General features: G+C 42.0%; 3 protein-coding genes across 12 annotated transcripts in view; 2 read left to right on the top strand and 1 right to left on the bottom strand.

The window, feature by feature from the left end:
* rhbdf1b (rhomboid 5 homolog 1b (Drosophila)) overlaps nucleotides 1-15,127 on the top strand; it is a 34,847-nt gene extending 19,720 nt beyond the window's left edge. For 2 of the 10 annotated variants that reach the window (XM_086015959.1, XM_086015963.1), the window contains 20 exons: nucleotides 1,112-1,235; nucleotides 2,011-2,141; nucleotides 2,328-2,474; nucleotides 5,060-5,288; nucleotides 6,026-6,232; nucleotides 6,382-6,504; nucleotides 6,578-6,720; nucleotides 6,995-7,237; nucleotides 7,845-7,956; nucleotides 8,052-8,126; nucleotides 8,907-9,068; nucleotides 9,174-9,274; nucleotides 9,377-9,440; nucleotides 9,816-9,910; nucleotides 10,125-10,200; nucleotides 10,883-10,983; nucleotides 11,191-11,344; nucleotides 11,444-11,667; nucleotides 11,783-11,950; nucleotides 15,027-15,127. In XM_086015959.1, coding sequence (XP_085872085.1) covers nucleotides 1,112-1,235; nucleotides 2,011-2,141; nucleotides 2,328-2,474; nucleotides 5,060-5,288; nucleotides 6,026-6,232; nucleotides 6,382-6,504; nucleotides 6,578-6,720; nucleotides 6,995-7,237; nucleotides 7,845-7,956; nucleotides 8,052-8,126; nucleotides 8,907-9,068; nucleotides 9,174-9,274; nucleotides 9,377-9,440; nucleotides 9,816-9,910; nucleotides 10,125-10,200; nucleotides 10,883-10,983; nucleotides 11,191-11,344; nucleotides 11,444-11,667; nucleotides 11,783-11,950; nucleotides 15,027-15,087 — 2,740 coding nt within the window. In that variant the 3' untranslated portion in view covers nucleotides 15,088-15,127. The other 8 variants (XM_086015964.1, XM_086015962.1, XM_086015961.1 and 5 more) reach the window with 8 other exon arrangements.
* Nucleotides 15,128-16,685: 1,558 nt separating this feature from the next.
* hbae4 (hemoglobin alpha embryonic-4) lies at nucleotides 16,686-17,377 on the top strand. The gene is made up of 3 exons (XM_086017514.1): nucleotides 16,686-16,693; nucleotides 16,747-16,951; nucleotides 17,249-17,377. The coding sequence occupies exons 1-3, from the start codon at nucleotides 16,686-16,688 to the stop codon at nucleotides 17,375-17,377; spliced, it is 342 nt and encodes a 113-aa protein (XP_085873640.1).
* Nucleotides 17,378-18,560: 1,183 nt separating this feature from the next.
* On the bottom strand, nucleotides 18,561-19,343 carry LOC147129333 (hemoglobin subunit beta-1-like). The gene is made up of 3 exons (XM_086015970.1): nucleotides 19,180-19,343; nucleotides 18,876-19,098; nucleotides 18,561-18,771 (listed from the first exon to the last, which is right to left on the bottom strand). Exons 1-3 carry the CDS (start codon nucleotides 19,269-19,271, stop codon nucleotides 18,643-18,645), a joined length of 444 nt encoding a protein of 147 aa, XP_085872096.1. The 5' UTR covers nucleotides 19,272-19,343; the 3' UTR covers nucleotides 18,561-18,642.
* Between the last annotated feature and the right edge of the window lie 551 nt (nucleotides 19,344-19,894).

Here is a 19,894-nt window from a genome sequence, read left to right as displayed (position 1 = left end):
CGGGTGGTGTTGAACACACTGTAAAGCATCATTGTCCAATCAGAGGTATGAGCCCAACACAGCAGGCATGTCATGTGGGCCACGCGGATTACATCCTCTAATCTGCCCGTCATGAAAAGCCAACCACAGATGTTAGAAAAAAAAAAAGATGATGGAGTAACAAATGGATGGATGTAGGAAATAAGACGAGGCATCCCATCTTCGGCAAAATGGAGCGTTAAGACGAAACCAAAGCAACGAGTGTCAAGTGAGTGTTTGAACGATGCATGCATGCTTGCATTTTGGCTTCTGCATTTAGGAGGAGCACTGTTGCGTTGTAAGCAACAAGGATGTGGTTGCCGGTTGTTCGAATTGGGCTTTTACACTTTTGCATGTGAATCTACTTCCAAATTACACTTTGCCTTTCACTGTGAAGAACAAAAAAAAAGAGATCAATTTGGGTTTGAGACTGGATCTGGGCCAGGGAAGAGCTGAAGCTGGGCATCATTTTGGAAACTTGGTGACAAAAGTTGAAGTATATTTAATGTAAAATTCTTAGAAACAGCAGTGGTGGCTGTCATGACTAACTTTGGACATGGGGATTGGGGTTGAAATCCAGGTCATGTCGAAAGGGAAATATCTAGTTGGGTCCCAATCATGGATAAAAATGGGTAAGTTGTTCCAGAAAGGCTGCATGTCCGGTGTAAAAACTCATTTCATTTTCTTCTTCAGAGAAAATGTTGGTCATAAAATAAGAATTATTTTTCCACCACAGCTGTACTTATAACCTGGTAACGTATTTCTTGGTAGCTTTTTACCCGTTGTTGGATAAAAACCTTAACCCATTTTACTGAGACTGAAAAATAGAATTAGTTTCGTGGAAATCCCCCTTTAACGCCTCAAGAAAGATTTGAGCAAATAAGTTTTGCTTTCATTTCTGTAGCTAGCTTGCTTTTTTTTGTAGGTAACTCATCTATTATATCCAGCACAAAGATTAAAAACATCCTAACACATGCTCCATTGTTCACCGCATGGTACTTATTGGGCAATAACCAGCGTAGCCATGCCAAGGTTGCAAATTTAATCACCACCTGGAGCCTAAATACTTTAAAATGCATGCTTTGTTTTCCAGCTGTCCGCCACAGGTGGCACTGAGTAACATGGCTGAGCCAGGCACCAGGAAGAAGTCACCTTGGCTCAAACTGGACGTCCCAATCATCCAGCTGACGTCTGATGACACGGCCATACAAAAGCAGGTAAATGAAAACAGATGGCAACAAAGTGCTACTTTTCTATAAGACAGGGCTGTGGCCTGACAAAATCAAGCTCATCTTCAAACTTTAAAATTCACTCGTGTGGTGAGATACTCCACTTCTGAGCTTTTCCAGATAAGCACTATCATTCAGCTATTTTTTTGTTTGTTTTGACTCTCTGACTTGAGATGGTGGCAGTGCATTGAACTTACTTGAAAATAAGCAACACTTGGACAAATAGTGAACAATTCTTCTTCTTCTTCTTCTTCAAAAAAAAAAGGCCTCAAGCTGTTTATTGCCACTCTCAGTTGAAGTTTACTATCAAGCTAAATGTAAACACTGAACAACCTCATAGTTTAGCCTTTCCGTATGCTAGCTTAATGCTAAACACTAATATAATATTTTGGTGCTATCCCCCAACGGACTGAATACAAATGGTGCAGCAACACACAGAGAGAAAATATAGCAGTATTCACTGTTATATATTCTTTATCCTCATAGAACAAAAAGTGTTTTTTTTTAACTCTTATCTTTGCCAGAAGATGGCACCAAAGCAATACTTTTAGCTAATCGCGAATATGTGGGAGGCCACGATTACAAATAAGAGTTGCTAAAATGCTAACATTCTAAATGGTACATGGTAACACGCTGTATGTCAAGATAGAAACTAGAGTAGAGAAAACACTGAGGGGACTAACAACCTACTTCTGTATTTCTAACAAGTACTGCTACAATGCTGACAAACTATTAACTCCTGTTTGCCAATTGTGCGTTGCAGCCACTAAAACGCCAGCGCAGTGTCAGCGTGCCGGGAGCAAATCCTCAGGCCTGCATGGCTAACTTAGAAAAATGCCCAAACTACCTCAGACCTCCTCAGGAGCGAGTGCCCTCCTTCGCATCATCCAAGGGGTTAGACGCACACACATACACGCAACCCAACAACCTGCCCAGCTGCCTTTTCCTTTCTTTTTTTATTCACTCCTCTTCACTAATAAATTCTGCAAAAACTTCTCAAAACATTTCTCCGCTCTCTCACCCTGATTTTCTTTCTACTGCTCCGTTTTCCCCTCCTCTCTTCTTTTGGTAATGAGGCAGTGTGAAAAAAGTGCACTTTGAGCGAGTCAACACAATTCCCCCTAAAGGCCGACGGCGCCCCAGGAGGGTGTCCACCGTCCGAAGGCAGTCCTGCATCCCCAAAATATTGACTCGACGACGCTCGTCCATACCCAAACAGATTATCAGGTACAGAAATATGACTTTTTACCCCAGTAATTAAACAACTCTCACATCAGTGTGTGCCGGGACCATATTTGCTAAAGAAATACTACTACTAGAGCATGCAAACAATTAGGGCTGCACAATATATCGAAAAAATACAGTAGCAATATCGCGATAATGGCCTATGCAATATGCATATCGCAAAGATCTGCAATAATTTTCGTATTCTTTTATCTGGATTTGAGCAGTCAGATACACCTGAACATTAGGGGAATTACAGTCAATTATCTCAGAGGACATTGAGCTTGCTTATTTTGCCACCTAATTTTTTTTAATGTCTTTCAGTATATAATAAAAATGTAATTTCTTTCGATACATGTTGAATATCACAAAACTATCGATATTGCGATATCCAACATGCATATCGCACGTTTTTGTAATTTCGTGCAGCCCTACAAACAATAACATTCAACCAAACGTGCATGTCTTTGGAATGTTTGAGGAAAACAAAAAAATTGGGAGACCAAGACACAAGAAGGCCGGAAGCTGGACTCAAACTAGCAACCTCAGAAGTTTGAAGTTGATGCGCTAACCACTAAACTGTCACATTCACAAATATTTACAGGATTAAAAATGTTTTGGAGGTGAAAGAAGATTTCTAGAAAAAAAGGGACATTTTTTTGATGTGGGAAAAAAAAAATCATGATCTTGCGGGTTGCTTTTGTTGGTATGGGTGGAAATGAATGTGTGTGTGTGCGTGTGTGTGTGAGCCTGTGTGTGTCATGTCCAGGCAAGACTCGGTCCCCACCCTCCTCCTCCCTGCTAATGTGTGTGATTCCTCGCTCTCCTTTTAATCTTGCTGTGTTCTGGAGTTCTGGTATGTTTGCATCAGAACTCATGTTTACACACACACACACACACACACGCTCACACTCCTGCACGATAAGACAGAGCCGCACACACCCCTCGCTCACACTCACGGACCTCATTGACAGTGGAGGCTCCGAAAAGGGAGGCACATTGACTTTGACAAGGAACAGAGTCGCTCGTCTTGTTTTCCCAGGAAGTTTGATCCTTTTTGGGTGAATAGTGGGAGGCGCGCCAGATGCCGACACTTTCACACACACATTGAGACAAAAAAGCTCCGTTGTTGCGTGCTGCTGACACTGATCAGAGGAGTTAGGATCATCCCGCTCGTCGCGGAACGAGAGAGCTCGCCCAGCTGCTGGACGTCTGCGACTTCCTCATCTGGTTGCTGATACCGGCTTGTCTCAAACCTTTGATTAAACGAGCCCGACTGTGGATGTCCAACGGAGTGGGGACATGTGGTGATTATCCCCACTGGAAGGAAGGTAGCGCTGACACGGATATCAGGAAATCCCCCTTGTGGAATAGCCTGCATGGATCTGTTTGGATTCATCGGATCTGGCCTGGAGGGGTAGTTTTGGCGTCAGGGTGTTAGCCATGCCGGTGACGAAGCTCCGCATTCACCGCTCCGCTCAGGTATGAGCCGCAGCCAGGACCCTTACTGGGGCTCTGTCAACAGGTGAGTAGGCTTTGGGAAGTCATTTGACAGCAACGCTGATCAGAGTCAGCGTGCAGCATTTTTTGGGGGGGGCTGGCGGATGAGATCGTTCTCAAAAACACAGGGAAAAAAAATCTCACGGCACACCACCGAAAAAAAAAAAAAAGATTCTCAAAAAGTGGATACGAAGGTAATAAGAGCGTTCATTTGGTCTGCCTGTCAGTATTCAAAGATAGTTGAACAAAGGTACAATAGTAATGTAAATCAATCGTTTTTGCACCAGCTGAGCGAAATTGGATGGCACGCTGGTGTAGAAGTTCACTTGCCTGATTCGTGTGGGTGCACACAAATTCTGTCCCTGGTGCCAGCCCTAGCCAGAGGACATGAAGACCTGCCTTGCTTTATCCTTTCGGGTGATACATTTTATTGGGCCTTTGTGCCTAGTCCATTTTGGATCACGTGTGAGTGACTGTAACGTGTACTTGTTGATGCTTGTGTGCATACCTGCTCATGTAAACACCCCCAAACAAATGTAATCCATTCTAAAACCACCATTCATTGACAATAACTGTTTGTTTTTGGGATGGCGCATTATGGTATTTTGGACTTTAGACTAATTATGGCGTGGTTAAGCTTGGTAAGGACAACGACCCCCCCCCCTCGTTGTTTTTAAAAGGCTCCTCCAGCTGGCGTCCGTCACGATGATGGCTGCGTGTTTATTACTGAGTGTGCTTCTCTGTAAATATTTCGCCACTATGGCCTCACAGTTGATACATATTCCGTTCAGCAAATACAGTGGGATGTTGTTTTCGTGATGAACTCATTCATTGCCAGACCGTTTTCAGACCCTCTTTTACCCTCATGTTTGGGAAAAAAAAAATTGAAAAAATATATAAATAAGTTCCTGGGATTTAATGGCTGGACTGTGAAAAGACAACTAAATTCGTCAATGGCAGCGAATGAGTTCAAAACTCTCAAAAGTCTGACTGTAAACAATCGCACAAAAACTGAAGCAAGATTTCCCTTGTTTTTTTTTTCCTGGCCATAGCACATTTTCCAACGTGTTCTGACGTCTTCTTTTCAGGGGTACGGCCGACTGGTTTGGTGTGAGCAAGGACGGCGACAGCAGCCAGCGATGGAGGAGGAAGAGCCTGCAGCACTGCAGCCATCTCTATGGGGGTCTCAAGGCTCAGGGGACGAGGGGCATGGAGCTGCCCAGCCAGGACAACCTCTCCCTGGCCAGCACTGAGACCCCTGCTCCCTTTTACGTCCCAGCGCACCACCCTAGTCACCATCACTATGGCATGCAGAGGGTAGGCCACTCTAACCCTAACCCTGTTACAATTATCATTTATACAGAGAAGCACCTGGATTTATAAATGCCTAAACTTACAAGTTTCAGAGTGATGAGCCATAGCGCAATTGTTTTTTTTGTTTTTTTTCGCTTTGTGTTGAATGACTTACAAGTGAAGTTTTTTTTTTTCTAACCGTGGGTCTGTCGAAGGTGAGTCATGAGAATTATGTCATGGTTATAATGTGGAAAACAAGGCAAAATTTTTGCTTCAAAATGTTTAATGCCACTCTCAGTTGAAGTTTAGACGAAACTACCGTCAATATTGCAGTAGGAATAAACCTAAAAAAAACCCCCGAAATTTATTGTAATAGAAATAGTGAAGCAACACAGGCAGAGTGCATTACTCACAGGCAAATATTCTTTCTGCTCTATAAAAAAAAAAGACTTATGTTACATTACATCATGTTTCATCATTCATCGATCATATTACCCCCATCCTCCGTTCTCTTGTGTACCTTCGTATTGATTTTGAAAGTCTGATTTGCTGATGCCATACTTTCTGAGGTCGGCGGATCTAGCTCTTCTTGTGGTTCCTAAAGCTAAAACGAAGCTGAGAGGCAGAGAACCTTGAAAGATGCCTTTTCAGTGGCCGCACCAAAATGATGGCGTAATAGCTGATCATGAACATTTAAATCGATTGAACCTTACCTGAGTGTTGACTTGCTACAGGTGAATCTGTCTTGTGTGCGCGCACAGATCGTGGACCCCCTGGCCCGTGGTCGTGCCTTCCGTACGGCCGAAGAGGTAGATGGCTTTGGCGTGCCGCCGACTCCCACCAACGCCTGCGCGGCCTCTCTCTGCTCCTTTACCAGCTCCCACTCGGCCCTCAGTAGGTTGCCACGGCGACGCAAACGGGAGTCCGTCGCCGTCATGAGCCTCAAAGCTGCCTCGGCATTGATGAAGGTGATTTGCAGAACACGCTTGAGTCAAGTCACTCCCTCTGTCTGTTGTTATTTAGTTTCCTATTTGGAGAGATGGCCAATATTAACGTGTGTCCTCAAAAACAGATAAATGCACACACGCATTTAACAATATGCTATCTGTGCGTACAGGGCCGCGCATTAGGCGAAAGCGCCACAGGGCGATTTCGCAGGCGGAGTTTCCTGCCCCCCAGTTTCTTTGAAGATGACACCGTGGACTTCCCCGATGATCTGGACACATCTTTCTTCACTGGAGTGAGCGCTGTCCCCCACATACACAAACGCTTCCTCATAGCCAGTAAGCGAGACTTGTCTGATTGCGCTTTAGGAGGGCCTGCCAGATGAGCTCTCCAGCTACGCAGATGAAGTTTTTGAAACGGCGTCGGAGGCCGCGCGCCATCCGGCGGATGAGGGCGAGCTCACCGGAAGTGCGCTGGATCGGAACGAACTGGAAAGGAGCCACTTGATGCTGTGAGTTAAATGTAAATGGGATTAGGGCACGGTGAAATGACGAGTGGCGGTTTGAAAGGGAAGTCAACCCCAAAAGTTTCTTGACAAGTATGTTCTATGCGCATCCACTAGTCGAAACACGGCATTCTGATTGATATTGCATTTGTGGAATATGAGCTAAGCGGCAAGTTTTTAGTCATCTCAGGGGGCGGCCATTTTGTCACTTGGTGGGATAGGCTCCGGCTATAACGAGGGGTATAGAAAATAGATGTATGGATGCTACTCTTGTTTCCAGGCCATTAGAGCGAGGATGGCGCAAAGCAAAAGACGGCTCAGCCGTCCAACCCAAGGTGCGAGTGAAGCAAGAAGTGGTGAGTCGGCAGCGTGGGCAAAGGATCGCCGTGCCCGTCAAGAAGCTGTTCGTCCGAGAGAAGAGGCCTTACGGGCTCGGCATAGTCGGTCGTCTCACCAACCGAACGTACCGAAAGCGCATAGACAGCTTTGTCAAGAGACAGATTGAAGACATGGATGATCACAGGTAAGAAATTATTATTTGTTCAAAAAAAAAAAAAAGAGCCTCCACTAATCAAAGCACGGCATTCTGATTAATATTGTGTTTGTGGAATAAGAGTTAATCCACACGTTTCTATCCATCTCCGTGGGCGGCCATTTTGTGACTTCTGTCGACTGAAAATGACATCACAGTTGCTCAGGGCTTAGGTAACGACTAACCACTGCTCACCTGTTTTCTGAAGCTGAGCCGTGATTGGTTGTCAAGTGACAAAATGGCCGCCCCCTGAGATGGATAAAAACTTGCTTAAGTCATTTTCCACAAACACAATATTAATCATACATACAACATATTATTGTCAAGAAAATGTTTGGGTTGATTTTCCCCTTTAAGTAGAAATGAATTTTACGGTCTATTACAATACAATTCCCATTTTGATAACTTTTCGGCTGGCACAAGACACAACACATTCTCTACTTATCATATATTTTCAAATGTAGGGAGTAAAAGTAAAAAGTCAAACAAATACTCAAGTGAAGTACAGATACCTGGAAAAAAAACTTACCTGTTTGTACTTGGCTTCCCACCATTGTTTTTTTTTTGACCGACATTCTCCTGCTGTTATCATCGCCAGGCCTTTCTTCAGCTACTGGATCACATTCGTCCATTTACTGATCACCATCCTGGCTGTCACCATCCACGGCATCGCTCCCGTCGGCTTCTCACAACATGAGACTGTGGATTCGGTTAGTAACATGGTTTGTGTAATTGTACACAGGAAACTTTCATTATAAAAAAATTATGCTTTTTTTTTTTTTTTTTCTCAAACAATACTTTTTAGGTGTTAAGGAACAAGGGCGTATACGAAAATGTGAAATTTGTGCAACAACAAAATTTCTGGATTGGTCCGAGCTCAGTGAGTACTTGCAATATTTTCAATCTATTGCTTATTCTTTAAAGAGGAAATCAACCCAAACATATTTTTTCCAAGAATATGTTCTATGCAAGCCCATGAGTTGAAACAAGGCATTCTGATAACATTATCTTTGTGGAATATGAGTTAAGCAGCAAAATCCATGCGTTTTTAGCCATCTCAGGGGGCGGCATTTTTGTCACTTCTGTCAACTGAAAATGACATCACAACTACCCAGGGCTCAGGTAATGACCAAACACGGCTCAGCTTTAGAAAACAGGCAAGCTATGATTGGTCGTTCCCTGAGCCCTGGGTAGTTGTGATGTCATTTTCAGTCAATTGAAATGACAAAATGGCCGCACATGCAAGATCAATCAGAATGCCTTGTTTCAATTAGTGGGCTTGCTGGGAACATATTCTTGAAAAAAAATGTTTGGGTTTATTTCCGCTTTAATGGTACAGTAAAAGACAGAAAGAATCATAAAAATAAAAACACAAAAGCATATTGTACAGTACATACAATAAAGTATTGTAGTAGTGGTTTGCTGATTCCCTATTATGTTTTTGTTTTATATTCTTGTTTTTTTTAAACATCACATTTTTACAGGCAGATATTCATATGGCATTGAAAAAATCATTTTTTTTAATCCCCAGAAATTATGCAGCAGCAGCCAAGAACAAGGAATTATTATGAATATTACCTAACATAAAAAAAGTGTATAATTGATAAAAGATTGTATCGTAACGAGATTTATTTGATTATTATTATTTTTTTTCTGCAAGGAGGCACTAATCCATCTGGGAGCCAAATTTTCCCCCTGCATGCGTCAGGATCAAGAGATCCACAAGCTGGTGCAGGAGAAGAGGGTCCAAGAGAGAGAGTCGGGCTGCTGCGTGAGGAACGATCGCTCGGGATGTTTGCAGACTTTGCAAGAGGAGTGCTCGGTCAGTGGGCTTATGCCCTCTATTGGAAAGCATCTGACTTAAAACGTCCATATTAACATATTTAACAGTCTTGAATAATTCCCCATATTATTTCCTCTCTCCTAGACCACCTTGGCATTGTGGGTAAAGTGGCCTCAGCACCCCAGTGCTCCTTATTTGAATGGCAGATTACGTCAATATGGTGCCGTTTGCCATCAGGATCCCAGGTAAAATCTAATTGGTGTGTACGTTATTATAAACTGCGTCATATGCTTCTGTCTGGGATTGAAGTAGCCGGAATGTTTCACTCCCCCCCATCTCTTTTGCAGAATTTGTCAGGAGCCTGCCTCTGTTTCGCCTCACGAGTGGCCTGAAGACATCACCAAGTGGCCAGTGAGTAGAAAAACATGTTACTGTGCAGACTTATTTACATAAGCGTTCCATACACCCATTCCTTTGTCCCCTGGTTAACATGGTCTGCAACCTATACTTTGGGTCAGTAGTTACATTCACATTTTCACCTACGGGCAATTCCCCCCCAAAAAATAAAATAAATAAACTACCTACCACCATCGTGATCAACGTTAAAATACAGTAGTGGGGTAGGTTTAAAGTTCATCAAAAATGTGACAGCTCTTAAAGATTAAATGCAAATGTATTGCACTGGTACTGAACTGCAGTGATTATTTAGCATTCCACTAGAGGGAGCCCACGTGCCATTACTACAATATACCTGTACAGTAATCTACTTTTGTGTGTGGCCTGCAGGTTTGCACGCGGTACAGTTTTGTGAACCACACCAATCTTCCCCACGTAGATTGCACCATCACAGGCCGGCCCTGCTGCATCGGAACCAAAGGCCGGTAAGGATCCCACGTTCACCCAAGTTCACAATTACATCTTGGACAAAGATTTTTCAGCTCTATTGAATACAAATGATGAATTGTATGCATTTTTGTGATAAATATGAAAGTCTTGTTTGGTGCTATCAATGTGAAAAGCAGGATTTAGCGACATTCTGAATTCAATTATATATGTTTACATCCTGTTTCAAATGGGCTGTATTCCATTTTGTAGATGTGAAATCACTTCCAGAGAGTACTGTGACTTCATGCACGGCTACTTCCATGAAGAAGCCACTCTCTGTTCACAGGTAGACTACACACACATGCACACTGTCTGCCAGCAGACAAAATATGTTTGTGGGAATTCTTTTTTTGAAGTCTTTTAAAGCAGCAACATGGAGTTATTAAATGTTAACCTACAATTACACTTTTGATGCTGCACTGGCTGCTACAGTAATAAGGAGAGTGGTGTGACCGTTACCATCTCATGGTAACACCATATCACCTAATAATCGGACCATTTTTATTTCAATACAATATTTTAAAACAGATGGGTTCTGTCAATATTTATTAATAAACATATTTACCACTGGAAGTTAGTAGTTTTTTTTTTTTTTTTGAAACACTTCTGTATATATGTCATAAGTAACACATATAGAAGTTCTATAGTCAATTTTTTTCATTTTTCTCATTTTTACGTGAATGGTGATTCTGTGTTACAGACGTCACATTAATGTGAAAGTTCCAAAAAAAAAAAAAAAAAAATTGGAGATGCGTGTTTTTCACAGGACAGCGACGAGTTATTAGATATCTTTGATATCCATCTTAAGTTCCGTAGCATGTTACTAGTGAGGCAAACCTGCATTAGTTTACAACACATTCTACTTTTGGAAGGCAGTATTGTAGAAAGTATTGTAAGATATGTGTACTAGCACATGGACCTTATAGTATGATGTAATTATAATAGCGCAGTCATTCTTTCCCCACTAGGTGGCGTGCATGGATGACGTGTGTGGCCTCCTGCCTTTCCTCAACCCCGAGGTCCCAGACCAGTTTTCCCGACTGTGGCTGTCCCTCTTCCTTCATGCCGGGTGACCTTACTCTCTCTTTGGATCATCTTTAAAACAAGCCTCACTCTTTAAAATAGTGTGTGAGAGAGCACCTGCGAGAGCTGATCCTCAATTGTGTCCCTGCTGGATTCAAAGTAACCCAAATTGGGTGAAATAGCTAACCCAAGGGCTGGGTCCAAAATGTAAGATTCAAATATATTGTAAACAGTGTTTGTCGTCTGTCTGCAGGGTTCTTCACTGCCTGGTGTCAGTATTGTTCCAAATGACAGTTCTTCGAGATCTGGAAAAGCTAGCTGGCTGGCTGCGGATCTCCATCATCTACATGCTTAGTGGCGTCACAGGCAACCTGGCGTCTGCTATTTTTTTGCCTTACAGAGCCGAGGTACAGAACTTCCTAAAAGTGGAATGAATACCCAACTGTCCAAATATGTTTGTCCTTTGTCCTCTCTTCTGACTTTGTCTCTCTCTCTCTCTCATTTAGGTGGGTCCTGCCGGCAGCCAGTTCGGCATCCTGGCGTGTCTCTTCGTGGAGCTCTTTCAGAGCTGGCAGATCCTCGAGAGGCCATGGCGGGCGTTTGGAAAGCTCTTTGCCATCTCCGTATTCTTCTTCTCCTTTGGTTTGCTGCCTTGGATCGACAATTTTGCCCACGTCTGCGGTTTTGTCTCAGGATTCTTCTTGTCCTTTGCCTTCTTGCCGTACATCAGGTTGGTGTGGCTGTCACATTGATAGATGGAAAGATTAGAACTACTCATTCTGATTTAAAAAAAAAAAAAAAAAAAAAAGGAACACCACACATATTGCGATTCTGTGCTGTTTCAGCTTTGGGCGCTCAGACATGTACCGCAAGAGGGTCCAGATCTGTGTATTCCTGCTGGTTTTCGCAGCTCTGCTCTCCTCGCTGGCCGTCCTCTTTTACGTTTACCCCGTGAAGTGCGACTGGTGCGAGTACCTCACCTGCATCCCCATCACGGACAAGTTCTGTGAGAAGTATGACCTGAACGCAAACCTACTTTGACCCACGTGGGCTGCTTTGGATGCGCCCTGCGTCTGTGGAGCATTTTGAAATGAAGAGATTCTAGTGTAAAATTAGCCATTTTTGCAAGGCCCTTTTTAGCCTGGAGCACATGAAAAAAAACATTCAACCCAAAAACCTTGAAGCACTTCATTAAAATGTTATAATTAGTGTCTTGGCCCATGACTCAAATTTTCTGTTTTGATTATTTCTACTCACATTGTTTGTCATGAGCAGTTTGCATCGGTATGATCCAAAAATAGCAAGCAAATGCAGATGTTTTGAAGAGGATATATATGAACCTTGTAAATACAATTTTTTGCATTTTTGCACACATTTTTCAATGAAAATTGTACTTTACTGTACAAGAGAACCATGTCAAATATTCTACAGCAAAATTAGTGAAACATAACATTTGAGTCATTGCCAAGTGATTCAACAGCATCCCTTAGTGGCACAATTGAGCATCACAAGCTACCACCTCACCTGGATATTCTTTTATCAGTTTGTCTCTATAAGAGTTGTCCGTTCTACTCTGAAAATCTTAAGGTGCCTTATCCTTAAACAGGAAGTCAAGTCAAACATATTTTTTTCAAGAATATGTTCTATGCAGGCCCACTAGTTGAGACAAGGCATTCGGATAAATATTGCGTTTGTGGAATAAGAGTTAATCCACCTGTTTTTAGCCATCTCTAGGGGCGGCCATTTTGTCACTTCTGTTGACTGAAAATGACATCACAACTACTCAGGGCTTAGGTAACGACCAATCACGGCTGACCTCTTTTCTGAAGCTGATCCGTGATTGGTCGTTACCTAAAAAGTGGTGGATTTTGCTGCTTAACTCATATTCCACACACGCAATAGTAACACATAACATATTCATAACACATATTCTTGAAAAAAATGTGTTTTGGTTGATTTCCACTTTAATGCTCAGTTTTGCCTCACTAGAAACATATATTGTAGTTGTCCTAATGGGATGCCAAAACTGTCCTACGAGTATGCTGAGAGCCCAAGTCATCTTAGGACACATTTCAGTGCCAAGCTCATGAAAATGAGTAGGTGGAAGCGTTTTTGTTATGAAATAAATGCGCGTTACTGAAATGATACATTTGTGTTATTATTTTATTTTCTACGTGTGTTTTTGTTAAAGGAATACAGTACAGTAGGCATTTGAATGCATCAGTACCATAATGCCAGAGGTCAGATTCTATGTAGCCAATACATTATAAGAAATGAAATAAAGTGTGCGTGTGTGTGTGCGTGCACGATCCTTTCCACCCAGAATTTTCCATCATTCTTCTCAGGTAACCTCAAAAGAGCCTGGAGGTGAACTTGAACTGAAACATTGAAAGTGTAGTAACAATCTATTCCCTTGAACATTTAAGGTGAAGTAAAGACAGTCTGAGCTCAGCAAATATTTGGCACCAGAATCCCTGACTCACTGCATAAATGCTTCGTGGAAATTTGATAAAGTCATTGGCATGCGAACGTGCACTCATTAACGTCAGGTCGTGAGAGGCTCGAGCGGTATCAGAGGCCGACTGTGCGTCTCACACCCATCGGTTGCCCCCGTGCAGCTCCTTCAGATAGCAGCGACTCCAAAATGTTATCTGCGAAAACCTGCTCTGCAAAAATAGTTAATGAGCACTATTTCTGCTGTGCGTGTATTATTTTACTGCTGTGAGAAAGGAAAGTGACGAATTTTCACTCAATCCAACAAATATGACACGAGCTTGATTTTGTTAGAAGTGTTACCAATCTTCTGCGGCAACTGAATGCTTGTTTGAAATATTATGAAGCAAGCCAGTTCGATGCTCCTGCAAACTTAATGAGTGCACTTATTGTTTATTGCCCTATAAGAGTGAATGATAACTTGTAATTCTGTTTAATTGCAAGAAATAACTGTTGTTAGTTTTGATCAGATAAAACTGTGCTTAGTTAAACGGTCAATCCGAATATATTTTTTTTAAGAATATGTTCTATGCAAGCCCACTAGTTGAAACAAGGCATTGTGATAAACATTGCGTTTGTGGAATAAGAGTTAATACACTCGTATTTAGCCATCTCTGGGGGCGGCCATTTTGTCACTTCTGTCGACTGAAAATGACATCACAACTGCTCACGACTAATCACGGCTGACCTGTCTTCTGAATTTGAGCCGTGATTGGTCGTTACCTGAGCCCTGGGTAGTTGTGATGTCATTTTCAGTCGACAGAAATGGCAAAATGGCCGCCCCCTGAGATGGCTAAAAAGGGGTGGATTTTGCTGCTTAACTCATATTCCACAAACACAAAATTAATCAGAATGCCGTCTTTCAAACCAGTGGGCCTGCTGGGAACATATTCTTGAAAAAAATATGTTTGGTTTGATTTCCACTTTAAGGGGAATTTTGCATCAGTATTTTACTATACAGTTTTACTGTCATAAACCCTCAGAGGTTCACGTCTGAGGTTGTCGGGTTCAAGTCTCCATCAGCGGGTATGAATATCAGCGTGAGTGACTCTGTCTATAATTTATAGGGTATATGAAAAGTCTACACACCCCTGTTGAAATGCCAGGATTTTGTGATGCATTAAAATGAGACCAAGTCAACTGATTTTTTTTTTTTTTTTCTTTTTTTTTTTGGTCTCAAAACCTAAACCAATCACAGTTGAATTCAGGCCACTTGCAGAGGCCTTAAGTGACCCTTGAACTGCACATGAACCTCTTGGAGAGTAGAGAAACCTATATGAAAACTCCACTCCAGCTGCCACTTTGTGTCATATTTACAGTATGGAAGACACATGCAAATGATGCACATCAGGCAGAAGATAGCGAGGAGGCATGCGGCACACACCCACATGTTGTTCTCCGATAACAGGCGAGGGAATACACGCCCACTACTGTGCACTCTTTACCACTACTTCTAGTTTACCTCGGAAAGAAGGAAATAATTCATTCTCTTTATATCTTTTACTTTGTGTTGTGATAAAACGGTTTTTTACCCTTATTTTTGCATCTCTTTTTGATAGCGAGCTGCGGACCTTTTTTTTTTCCTCTCATGTGCAGTGGCTCGCAATGCTGTCTAAGAAGGAGAAAGAGCTACTTGAAAGTGTATGGGGGCAACTGACCCCTGTGGCTGAATACATTGGAGCTGATGCGCTTCTTCGGTAAGTTCAAACCTTATCCAAATATCTACGATAACAAAAAAAAATTCTTTTAAGGAGACTATTGATGATGTGACATTATTGTGTGACGGTGATGTGACATTATGGTTTTGGTGTGTTTATTTTGGACGCATGTGAAACGTTGACCAAATTGTCTACAACTCACTTCTAGACTGACCTCAAAGACTAAAGCCTGCACTCAGCATTTGGATGCTAGTGAAGCACATGATGCTAACTCAAAAGAATTTTAGAATGACACTATAGTAGGCTACTCGTAGCACGCAGTTGTTAACTTGGTCACAGTTTTGCCTCACTAAGTAGCATGTAGTTGTCGACTAGTATGCCAAAGGTGTCTTACTCGTGAGGACAAAGAGCGTTGGCCTCCTGGACCTTAATTTTAAGTACAATGAATAAATACTAAAACTGTTTCATAGAAACCCACTTGAGCAATTATTTGGCATGCTTAATGAGGATACTAGAGTATGACACCTCTTAACTAGTTGAGCCTAGTAGTGTTATTAGTGCAGCACGGTGGTCAGGTTTAATTGCATGCTACAAGAAGAAAAAACATTACTAGTCAGACAGTTGTTCTGCTAGTGTGTCCTCGTTGTTCTACTAGTGCACAGAATTGCCATAGTGCGGACAAAGAGTGTACTTGACCTTAATCTGGATATCACATGTATTTAATAAATGCTTGAACAGCCATGTGATCTAAAACATTGGTGGACTACCCTGGATAACTTGTCATGCTGTGCTAGTATTAGCACTAGCGTCAATGCTAACAGTGGGATTGTTGTTGTTTGGAGTGCTTTTACAATGCTTGTATCCTCTTTACTCTCTTTAAATGTGCAGTGTTATTTATTTTTCCAAGTAATTATTTGTAGACAGCGGCATACTGGTGTACCGAGGGCGTTTCCTTTGACATGCGCCCGGCGCGGCTCACAATTTGGTGGCTGAAAGTCGAGTCAACTTCATGCCTGCTGGAACCGCCTGTCACTATTATTGATGCACGTAGTGTCGGGCGATTTTGGTGAATTTGATCGAGAAGCAGGCAGACAGATTCTTCGCTCCGCGTTCATATGTGGTGGATGTCATCAACAGCGTGTATCGATTCTAAACGTCTTAATCATTGTAGATGCGCAATTTATTCTAATTATTCTTCCGCATTGGCAAGGACTAGCAGGGCATCTGTCGAGCGCCTCATTTAAAAGGAATGAGTAGAGTTGCTTTGATTCACTTGACTTGATGCTGCAAAAATACCAAAACTTAGTCTAGCCCATCCCAGCACAGATTTACACTGCACCTCATGCCAGACATGCACCGGGCACAAAAATAGAGCCTAAATTATTTGTTTTGACCCGGGCCAAAAATATCCTCATAGCAATTGTCCGTATCTAATTAGGAACTACAGATATTTTCAAAATGGTTACCATTGTGCCATAAGAAATACAAACATTTATGGCATGTACAGTAAATGTATTTTAATAGCTGAGCCAAATTAGAAAATTGGGACGACTTTATAGTATATTTAAAGCATCCCATATTCTGTGTGATGGTAATGATGCAAAGGTTTGTTGTTTTGAATGTTTGCCGTTGATTTGTGCGTCTAATGTGATTTACAGAATGTTTACGACATTTCCCGGCAGCAAGACGTACTTTTCCCACCTAGACATCGGCCCAGGCTCTGATCACCTCTTCACCCACGGGAGGAAGATCGTTCAAGCCATAGCCGAGGGGGCCCAAAATATCAGCCGGCTGACGGAAACCCTGGCGCCGCTGCAGACGTTGCACGCCTACCTGCTGCGGATAGACCCGTCAAACTTCAAGGTGTCCGCACCCATTTTAACGATGGATTGTTGCCATATTTCCCAAAATAAAATCTGGGAAGAGAAAGGCACCTTGGCCTCAATGAGGATTGCCAAGTTCTTTGTACAAATGCATTTATGGATAAATACAAAGCTATGCTAATGCCATGCTACTACAATCAACAATTTAGTGCAACTGAAGCTGAAAACATGTTTCGTAACATAATCACAAATTATCCAGTGAACAGGAGCAGTTTGCACTAAGTTTTTCTTGATGCATTGTTGTAGTTCACTCCTTTTTCCTCACTTTCTCACGCAGCATTTCTCCCAGTGTATGCTGGTCGCCTTGGCAGTTCACATGGGTGAAGACTTTACAGAGGTTTTGCACGCCGCAATGGACAAGTACCTGTCAGCCTTTGCAGCGGTGCTAGCTGAGAAATACAGATGAGACTCCTCCAACGTACAGCATGCAAACCATTTAATGTACAGTATTTATTTGTTATAATAAAAGATGTGAAAATAACCCGATGTACGGTATGTACTTTACACACTGAAGTAGTGTATGGGTGGGCGTTATGGGTACACATGTCAATATTGCGTTTGTGGAATAAGAGTTAATCCACCCGTTTTTAGCCATCTCAGAGGTCGGCCGGCCATTTATTTTGTGACTTCTGTCGACTGAAAATGACATCACAGTTGTCAAGGTAACAACCAATCACGGCTCACCTGTTTGCTGAAACTGAGCCATGATTGGTTGTTACCTGAGCTCTGAGCAACTGTGATGTCATTTTCAGTTGACAGCAAGTGGGGAAAACGGCCACCTCTTGAGATGGCAAAAACGGGTGGATTTTACTACTTAACTCATATTCCACAAATCCAATATCAATCAGAATGCCGTGTTTCGACTTGTGTGGCTGCATTGAACATATTCTTCTAAAGAAAATTTTGGGGTTGACTAACCATAACCCCTTTAAGTCAGTTCACAACAATAGCACAGCAGTGTGAACACATCATTGATAGAATAATACAAAAATAATCAATTGAATGAATTTGGATCACTGAAAGATGAAAAATAGAGCAAAGGACTCATTTGGGTTTACCCATGGTCAGAGTTATTAACTTAATGTCATTTTGGCTGAGTCATGTCGTTCACTCTTTTTTGGCCAAAATGTTTTTTCAACAGGGTTGTATGAATGTTGAGATACAACTTCAGAGCATAATTACTACTTTTTAAACTACTATATCTTCTATAAAACAAGAACTTTTAACTTTTACAGGGAAAGCATATTTTAAAAAAATCATACCCCCCCCTAAAAAAAAAATAACAACATGCTGTTATATTTGATATCTAAGTTGGTCAGGAGGGAAAAAAGACATTTTAGGAGGTGCTCAAGAGCAAAATTGCTCATGGATATACAAATTGATACATGTTTTTGTTTTTCATGGTAGTGTGTGAAATTTAGTTGGTGTCCTTTGAAAAACATGTATGTCCACTTTTGGAATTAAAAAAAAAATACGTAAAAATAAGAAAAATGAAAAAAAAATTGACATAAGCGTTTTTCACAGGACGGCGACGACTTGCCGTACGCCCGCTCGACTAGCCAGGACATTGAAATAAACAGTTCCAGCAATTTGCTTTTAGTGAGCTTTTATTTCTTTTTGGAGAAGACAAACATATGAAAACACATGTCGAATCCCCATTTCGATTTCGGTTTAGTGGTACTGCCTTCCCAGGGCGGACACGACCACGGACAAGAACTTCTGCCAGGCGGCCTGAATGTCTGGGTTGAAGCTGCTTCCCATTTTGGCGGCAATGACGATGGTCAAACAGTCAGCCAGCAACTATACGGGGGCACAAAATAAAACAATCCGATTGAGATTTATGATTGCGGTGAAATGGTTTGTTTTTTGGCAACCTGTTCAAAAAAACCGAGGCTATCCTTTACCTTGAAGTTATCGGGATCCACGTGCAGCTTCTCGGAGTGCAGCACGCTCAGCTCGGCATAGGTTTCCTTGATGTTGTCCATGTTCTTCAGAGCCCGGTCCAGACCGTGCAGGATCTTGGTGCCGTGGGCTGCGATCTGGGGGTTGTTCTTGATGGCTTCGGCATTGTAGAGGTTGCCGAAGGCGCCAAAGTACCTCTGGGTCCAGGGGTAAACGATCAGACACCTGCAAGAGCGACAAAAGGTGATCGGTTGGAGAGGGTTTGCACGGAATGTAGTTTGCACGCATATGCAAATCGAGTTGTACCTGGTCAGAGCCTTGGGGCCGTCATCCTCGTAGATCAGGCCGCCCATGATGCCGCTGATGGCAGCACGCTCTTGTTCAGTCCACACAACCATGTTGACGCTTGTTTGTTTGGTTCAGGCTTAGAGAGAAAAAGCTGAATAGAGTTGGAGAGTGACCAGGCGGTCTATTTAAACGTCTCCAGGGTCTCCCCACCCTTAGCGAGAAGCCGCTATGATAGGCTGGAGATGCTCAGATAGACCACAGACTCTTCTAGAACTTTCTGGATGTTTCCACGCAGACATTTAGATGCATATCATGTGTATAAAAAAGTCATGTAGACTAAATCGATGTCCTTCATAATCTTCGTCGGAAGAAAGCTCATTTGAATTTTTCTTGTAGATGTTTAAGTCGTGTGTTTATCTGTGGATTTGAGTCGTAATTTATTCACAATCATTGAAACATTTGTAAGTAACGAACTATAATGTGACACAGAACTCAAGAAATAATAACATGCTTTAAGTTGTGTCAGTGGAATAGTTGAAAACATAAAAAAGGCCCACAATTAAAAATATTGTTTTAAACATCCATGCCGCTTTTCTATTCACTTCTTTGCAATAATTGGCAATGTTTATCGTCTAGTTACTATTTGCAATAATAGCTTTGAAATATCTGATTGTTGTAATTAATATATATATTTTGACAGCAATTGGATCTCTGGCCTAAATTGCAAAAAATG

This window comes from Filicampus tigris, chromosome 19 (assembly GCF_054856515.1).
Source record: "Filicampus tigris isolate MCC_2025a chromosome 19, RoL_Ftig_1.0, whole genome shotgun sequence".
In the NCBI taxonomy this organism is placed as follows: domain Eukaryota; kingdom Metazoa; phylum Chordata; class Actinopteri; order Syngnathiformes; family Syngnathidae; genus Filicampus; species Filicampus tigris.
This window is presented reverse-complemented; position numbering and strand designations above follow the sequence as displayed.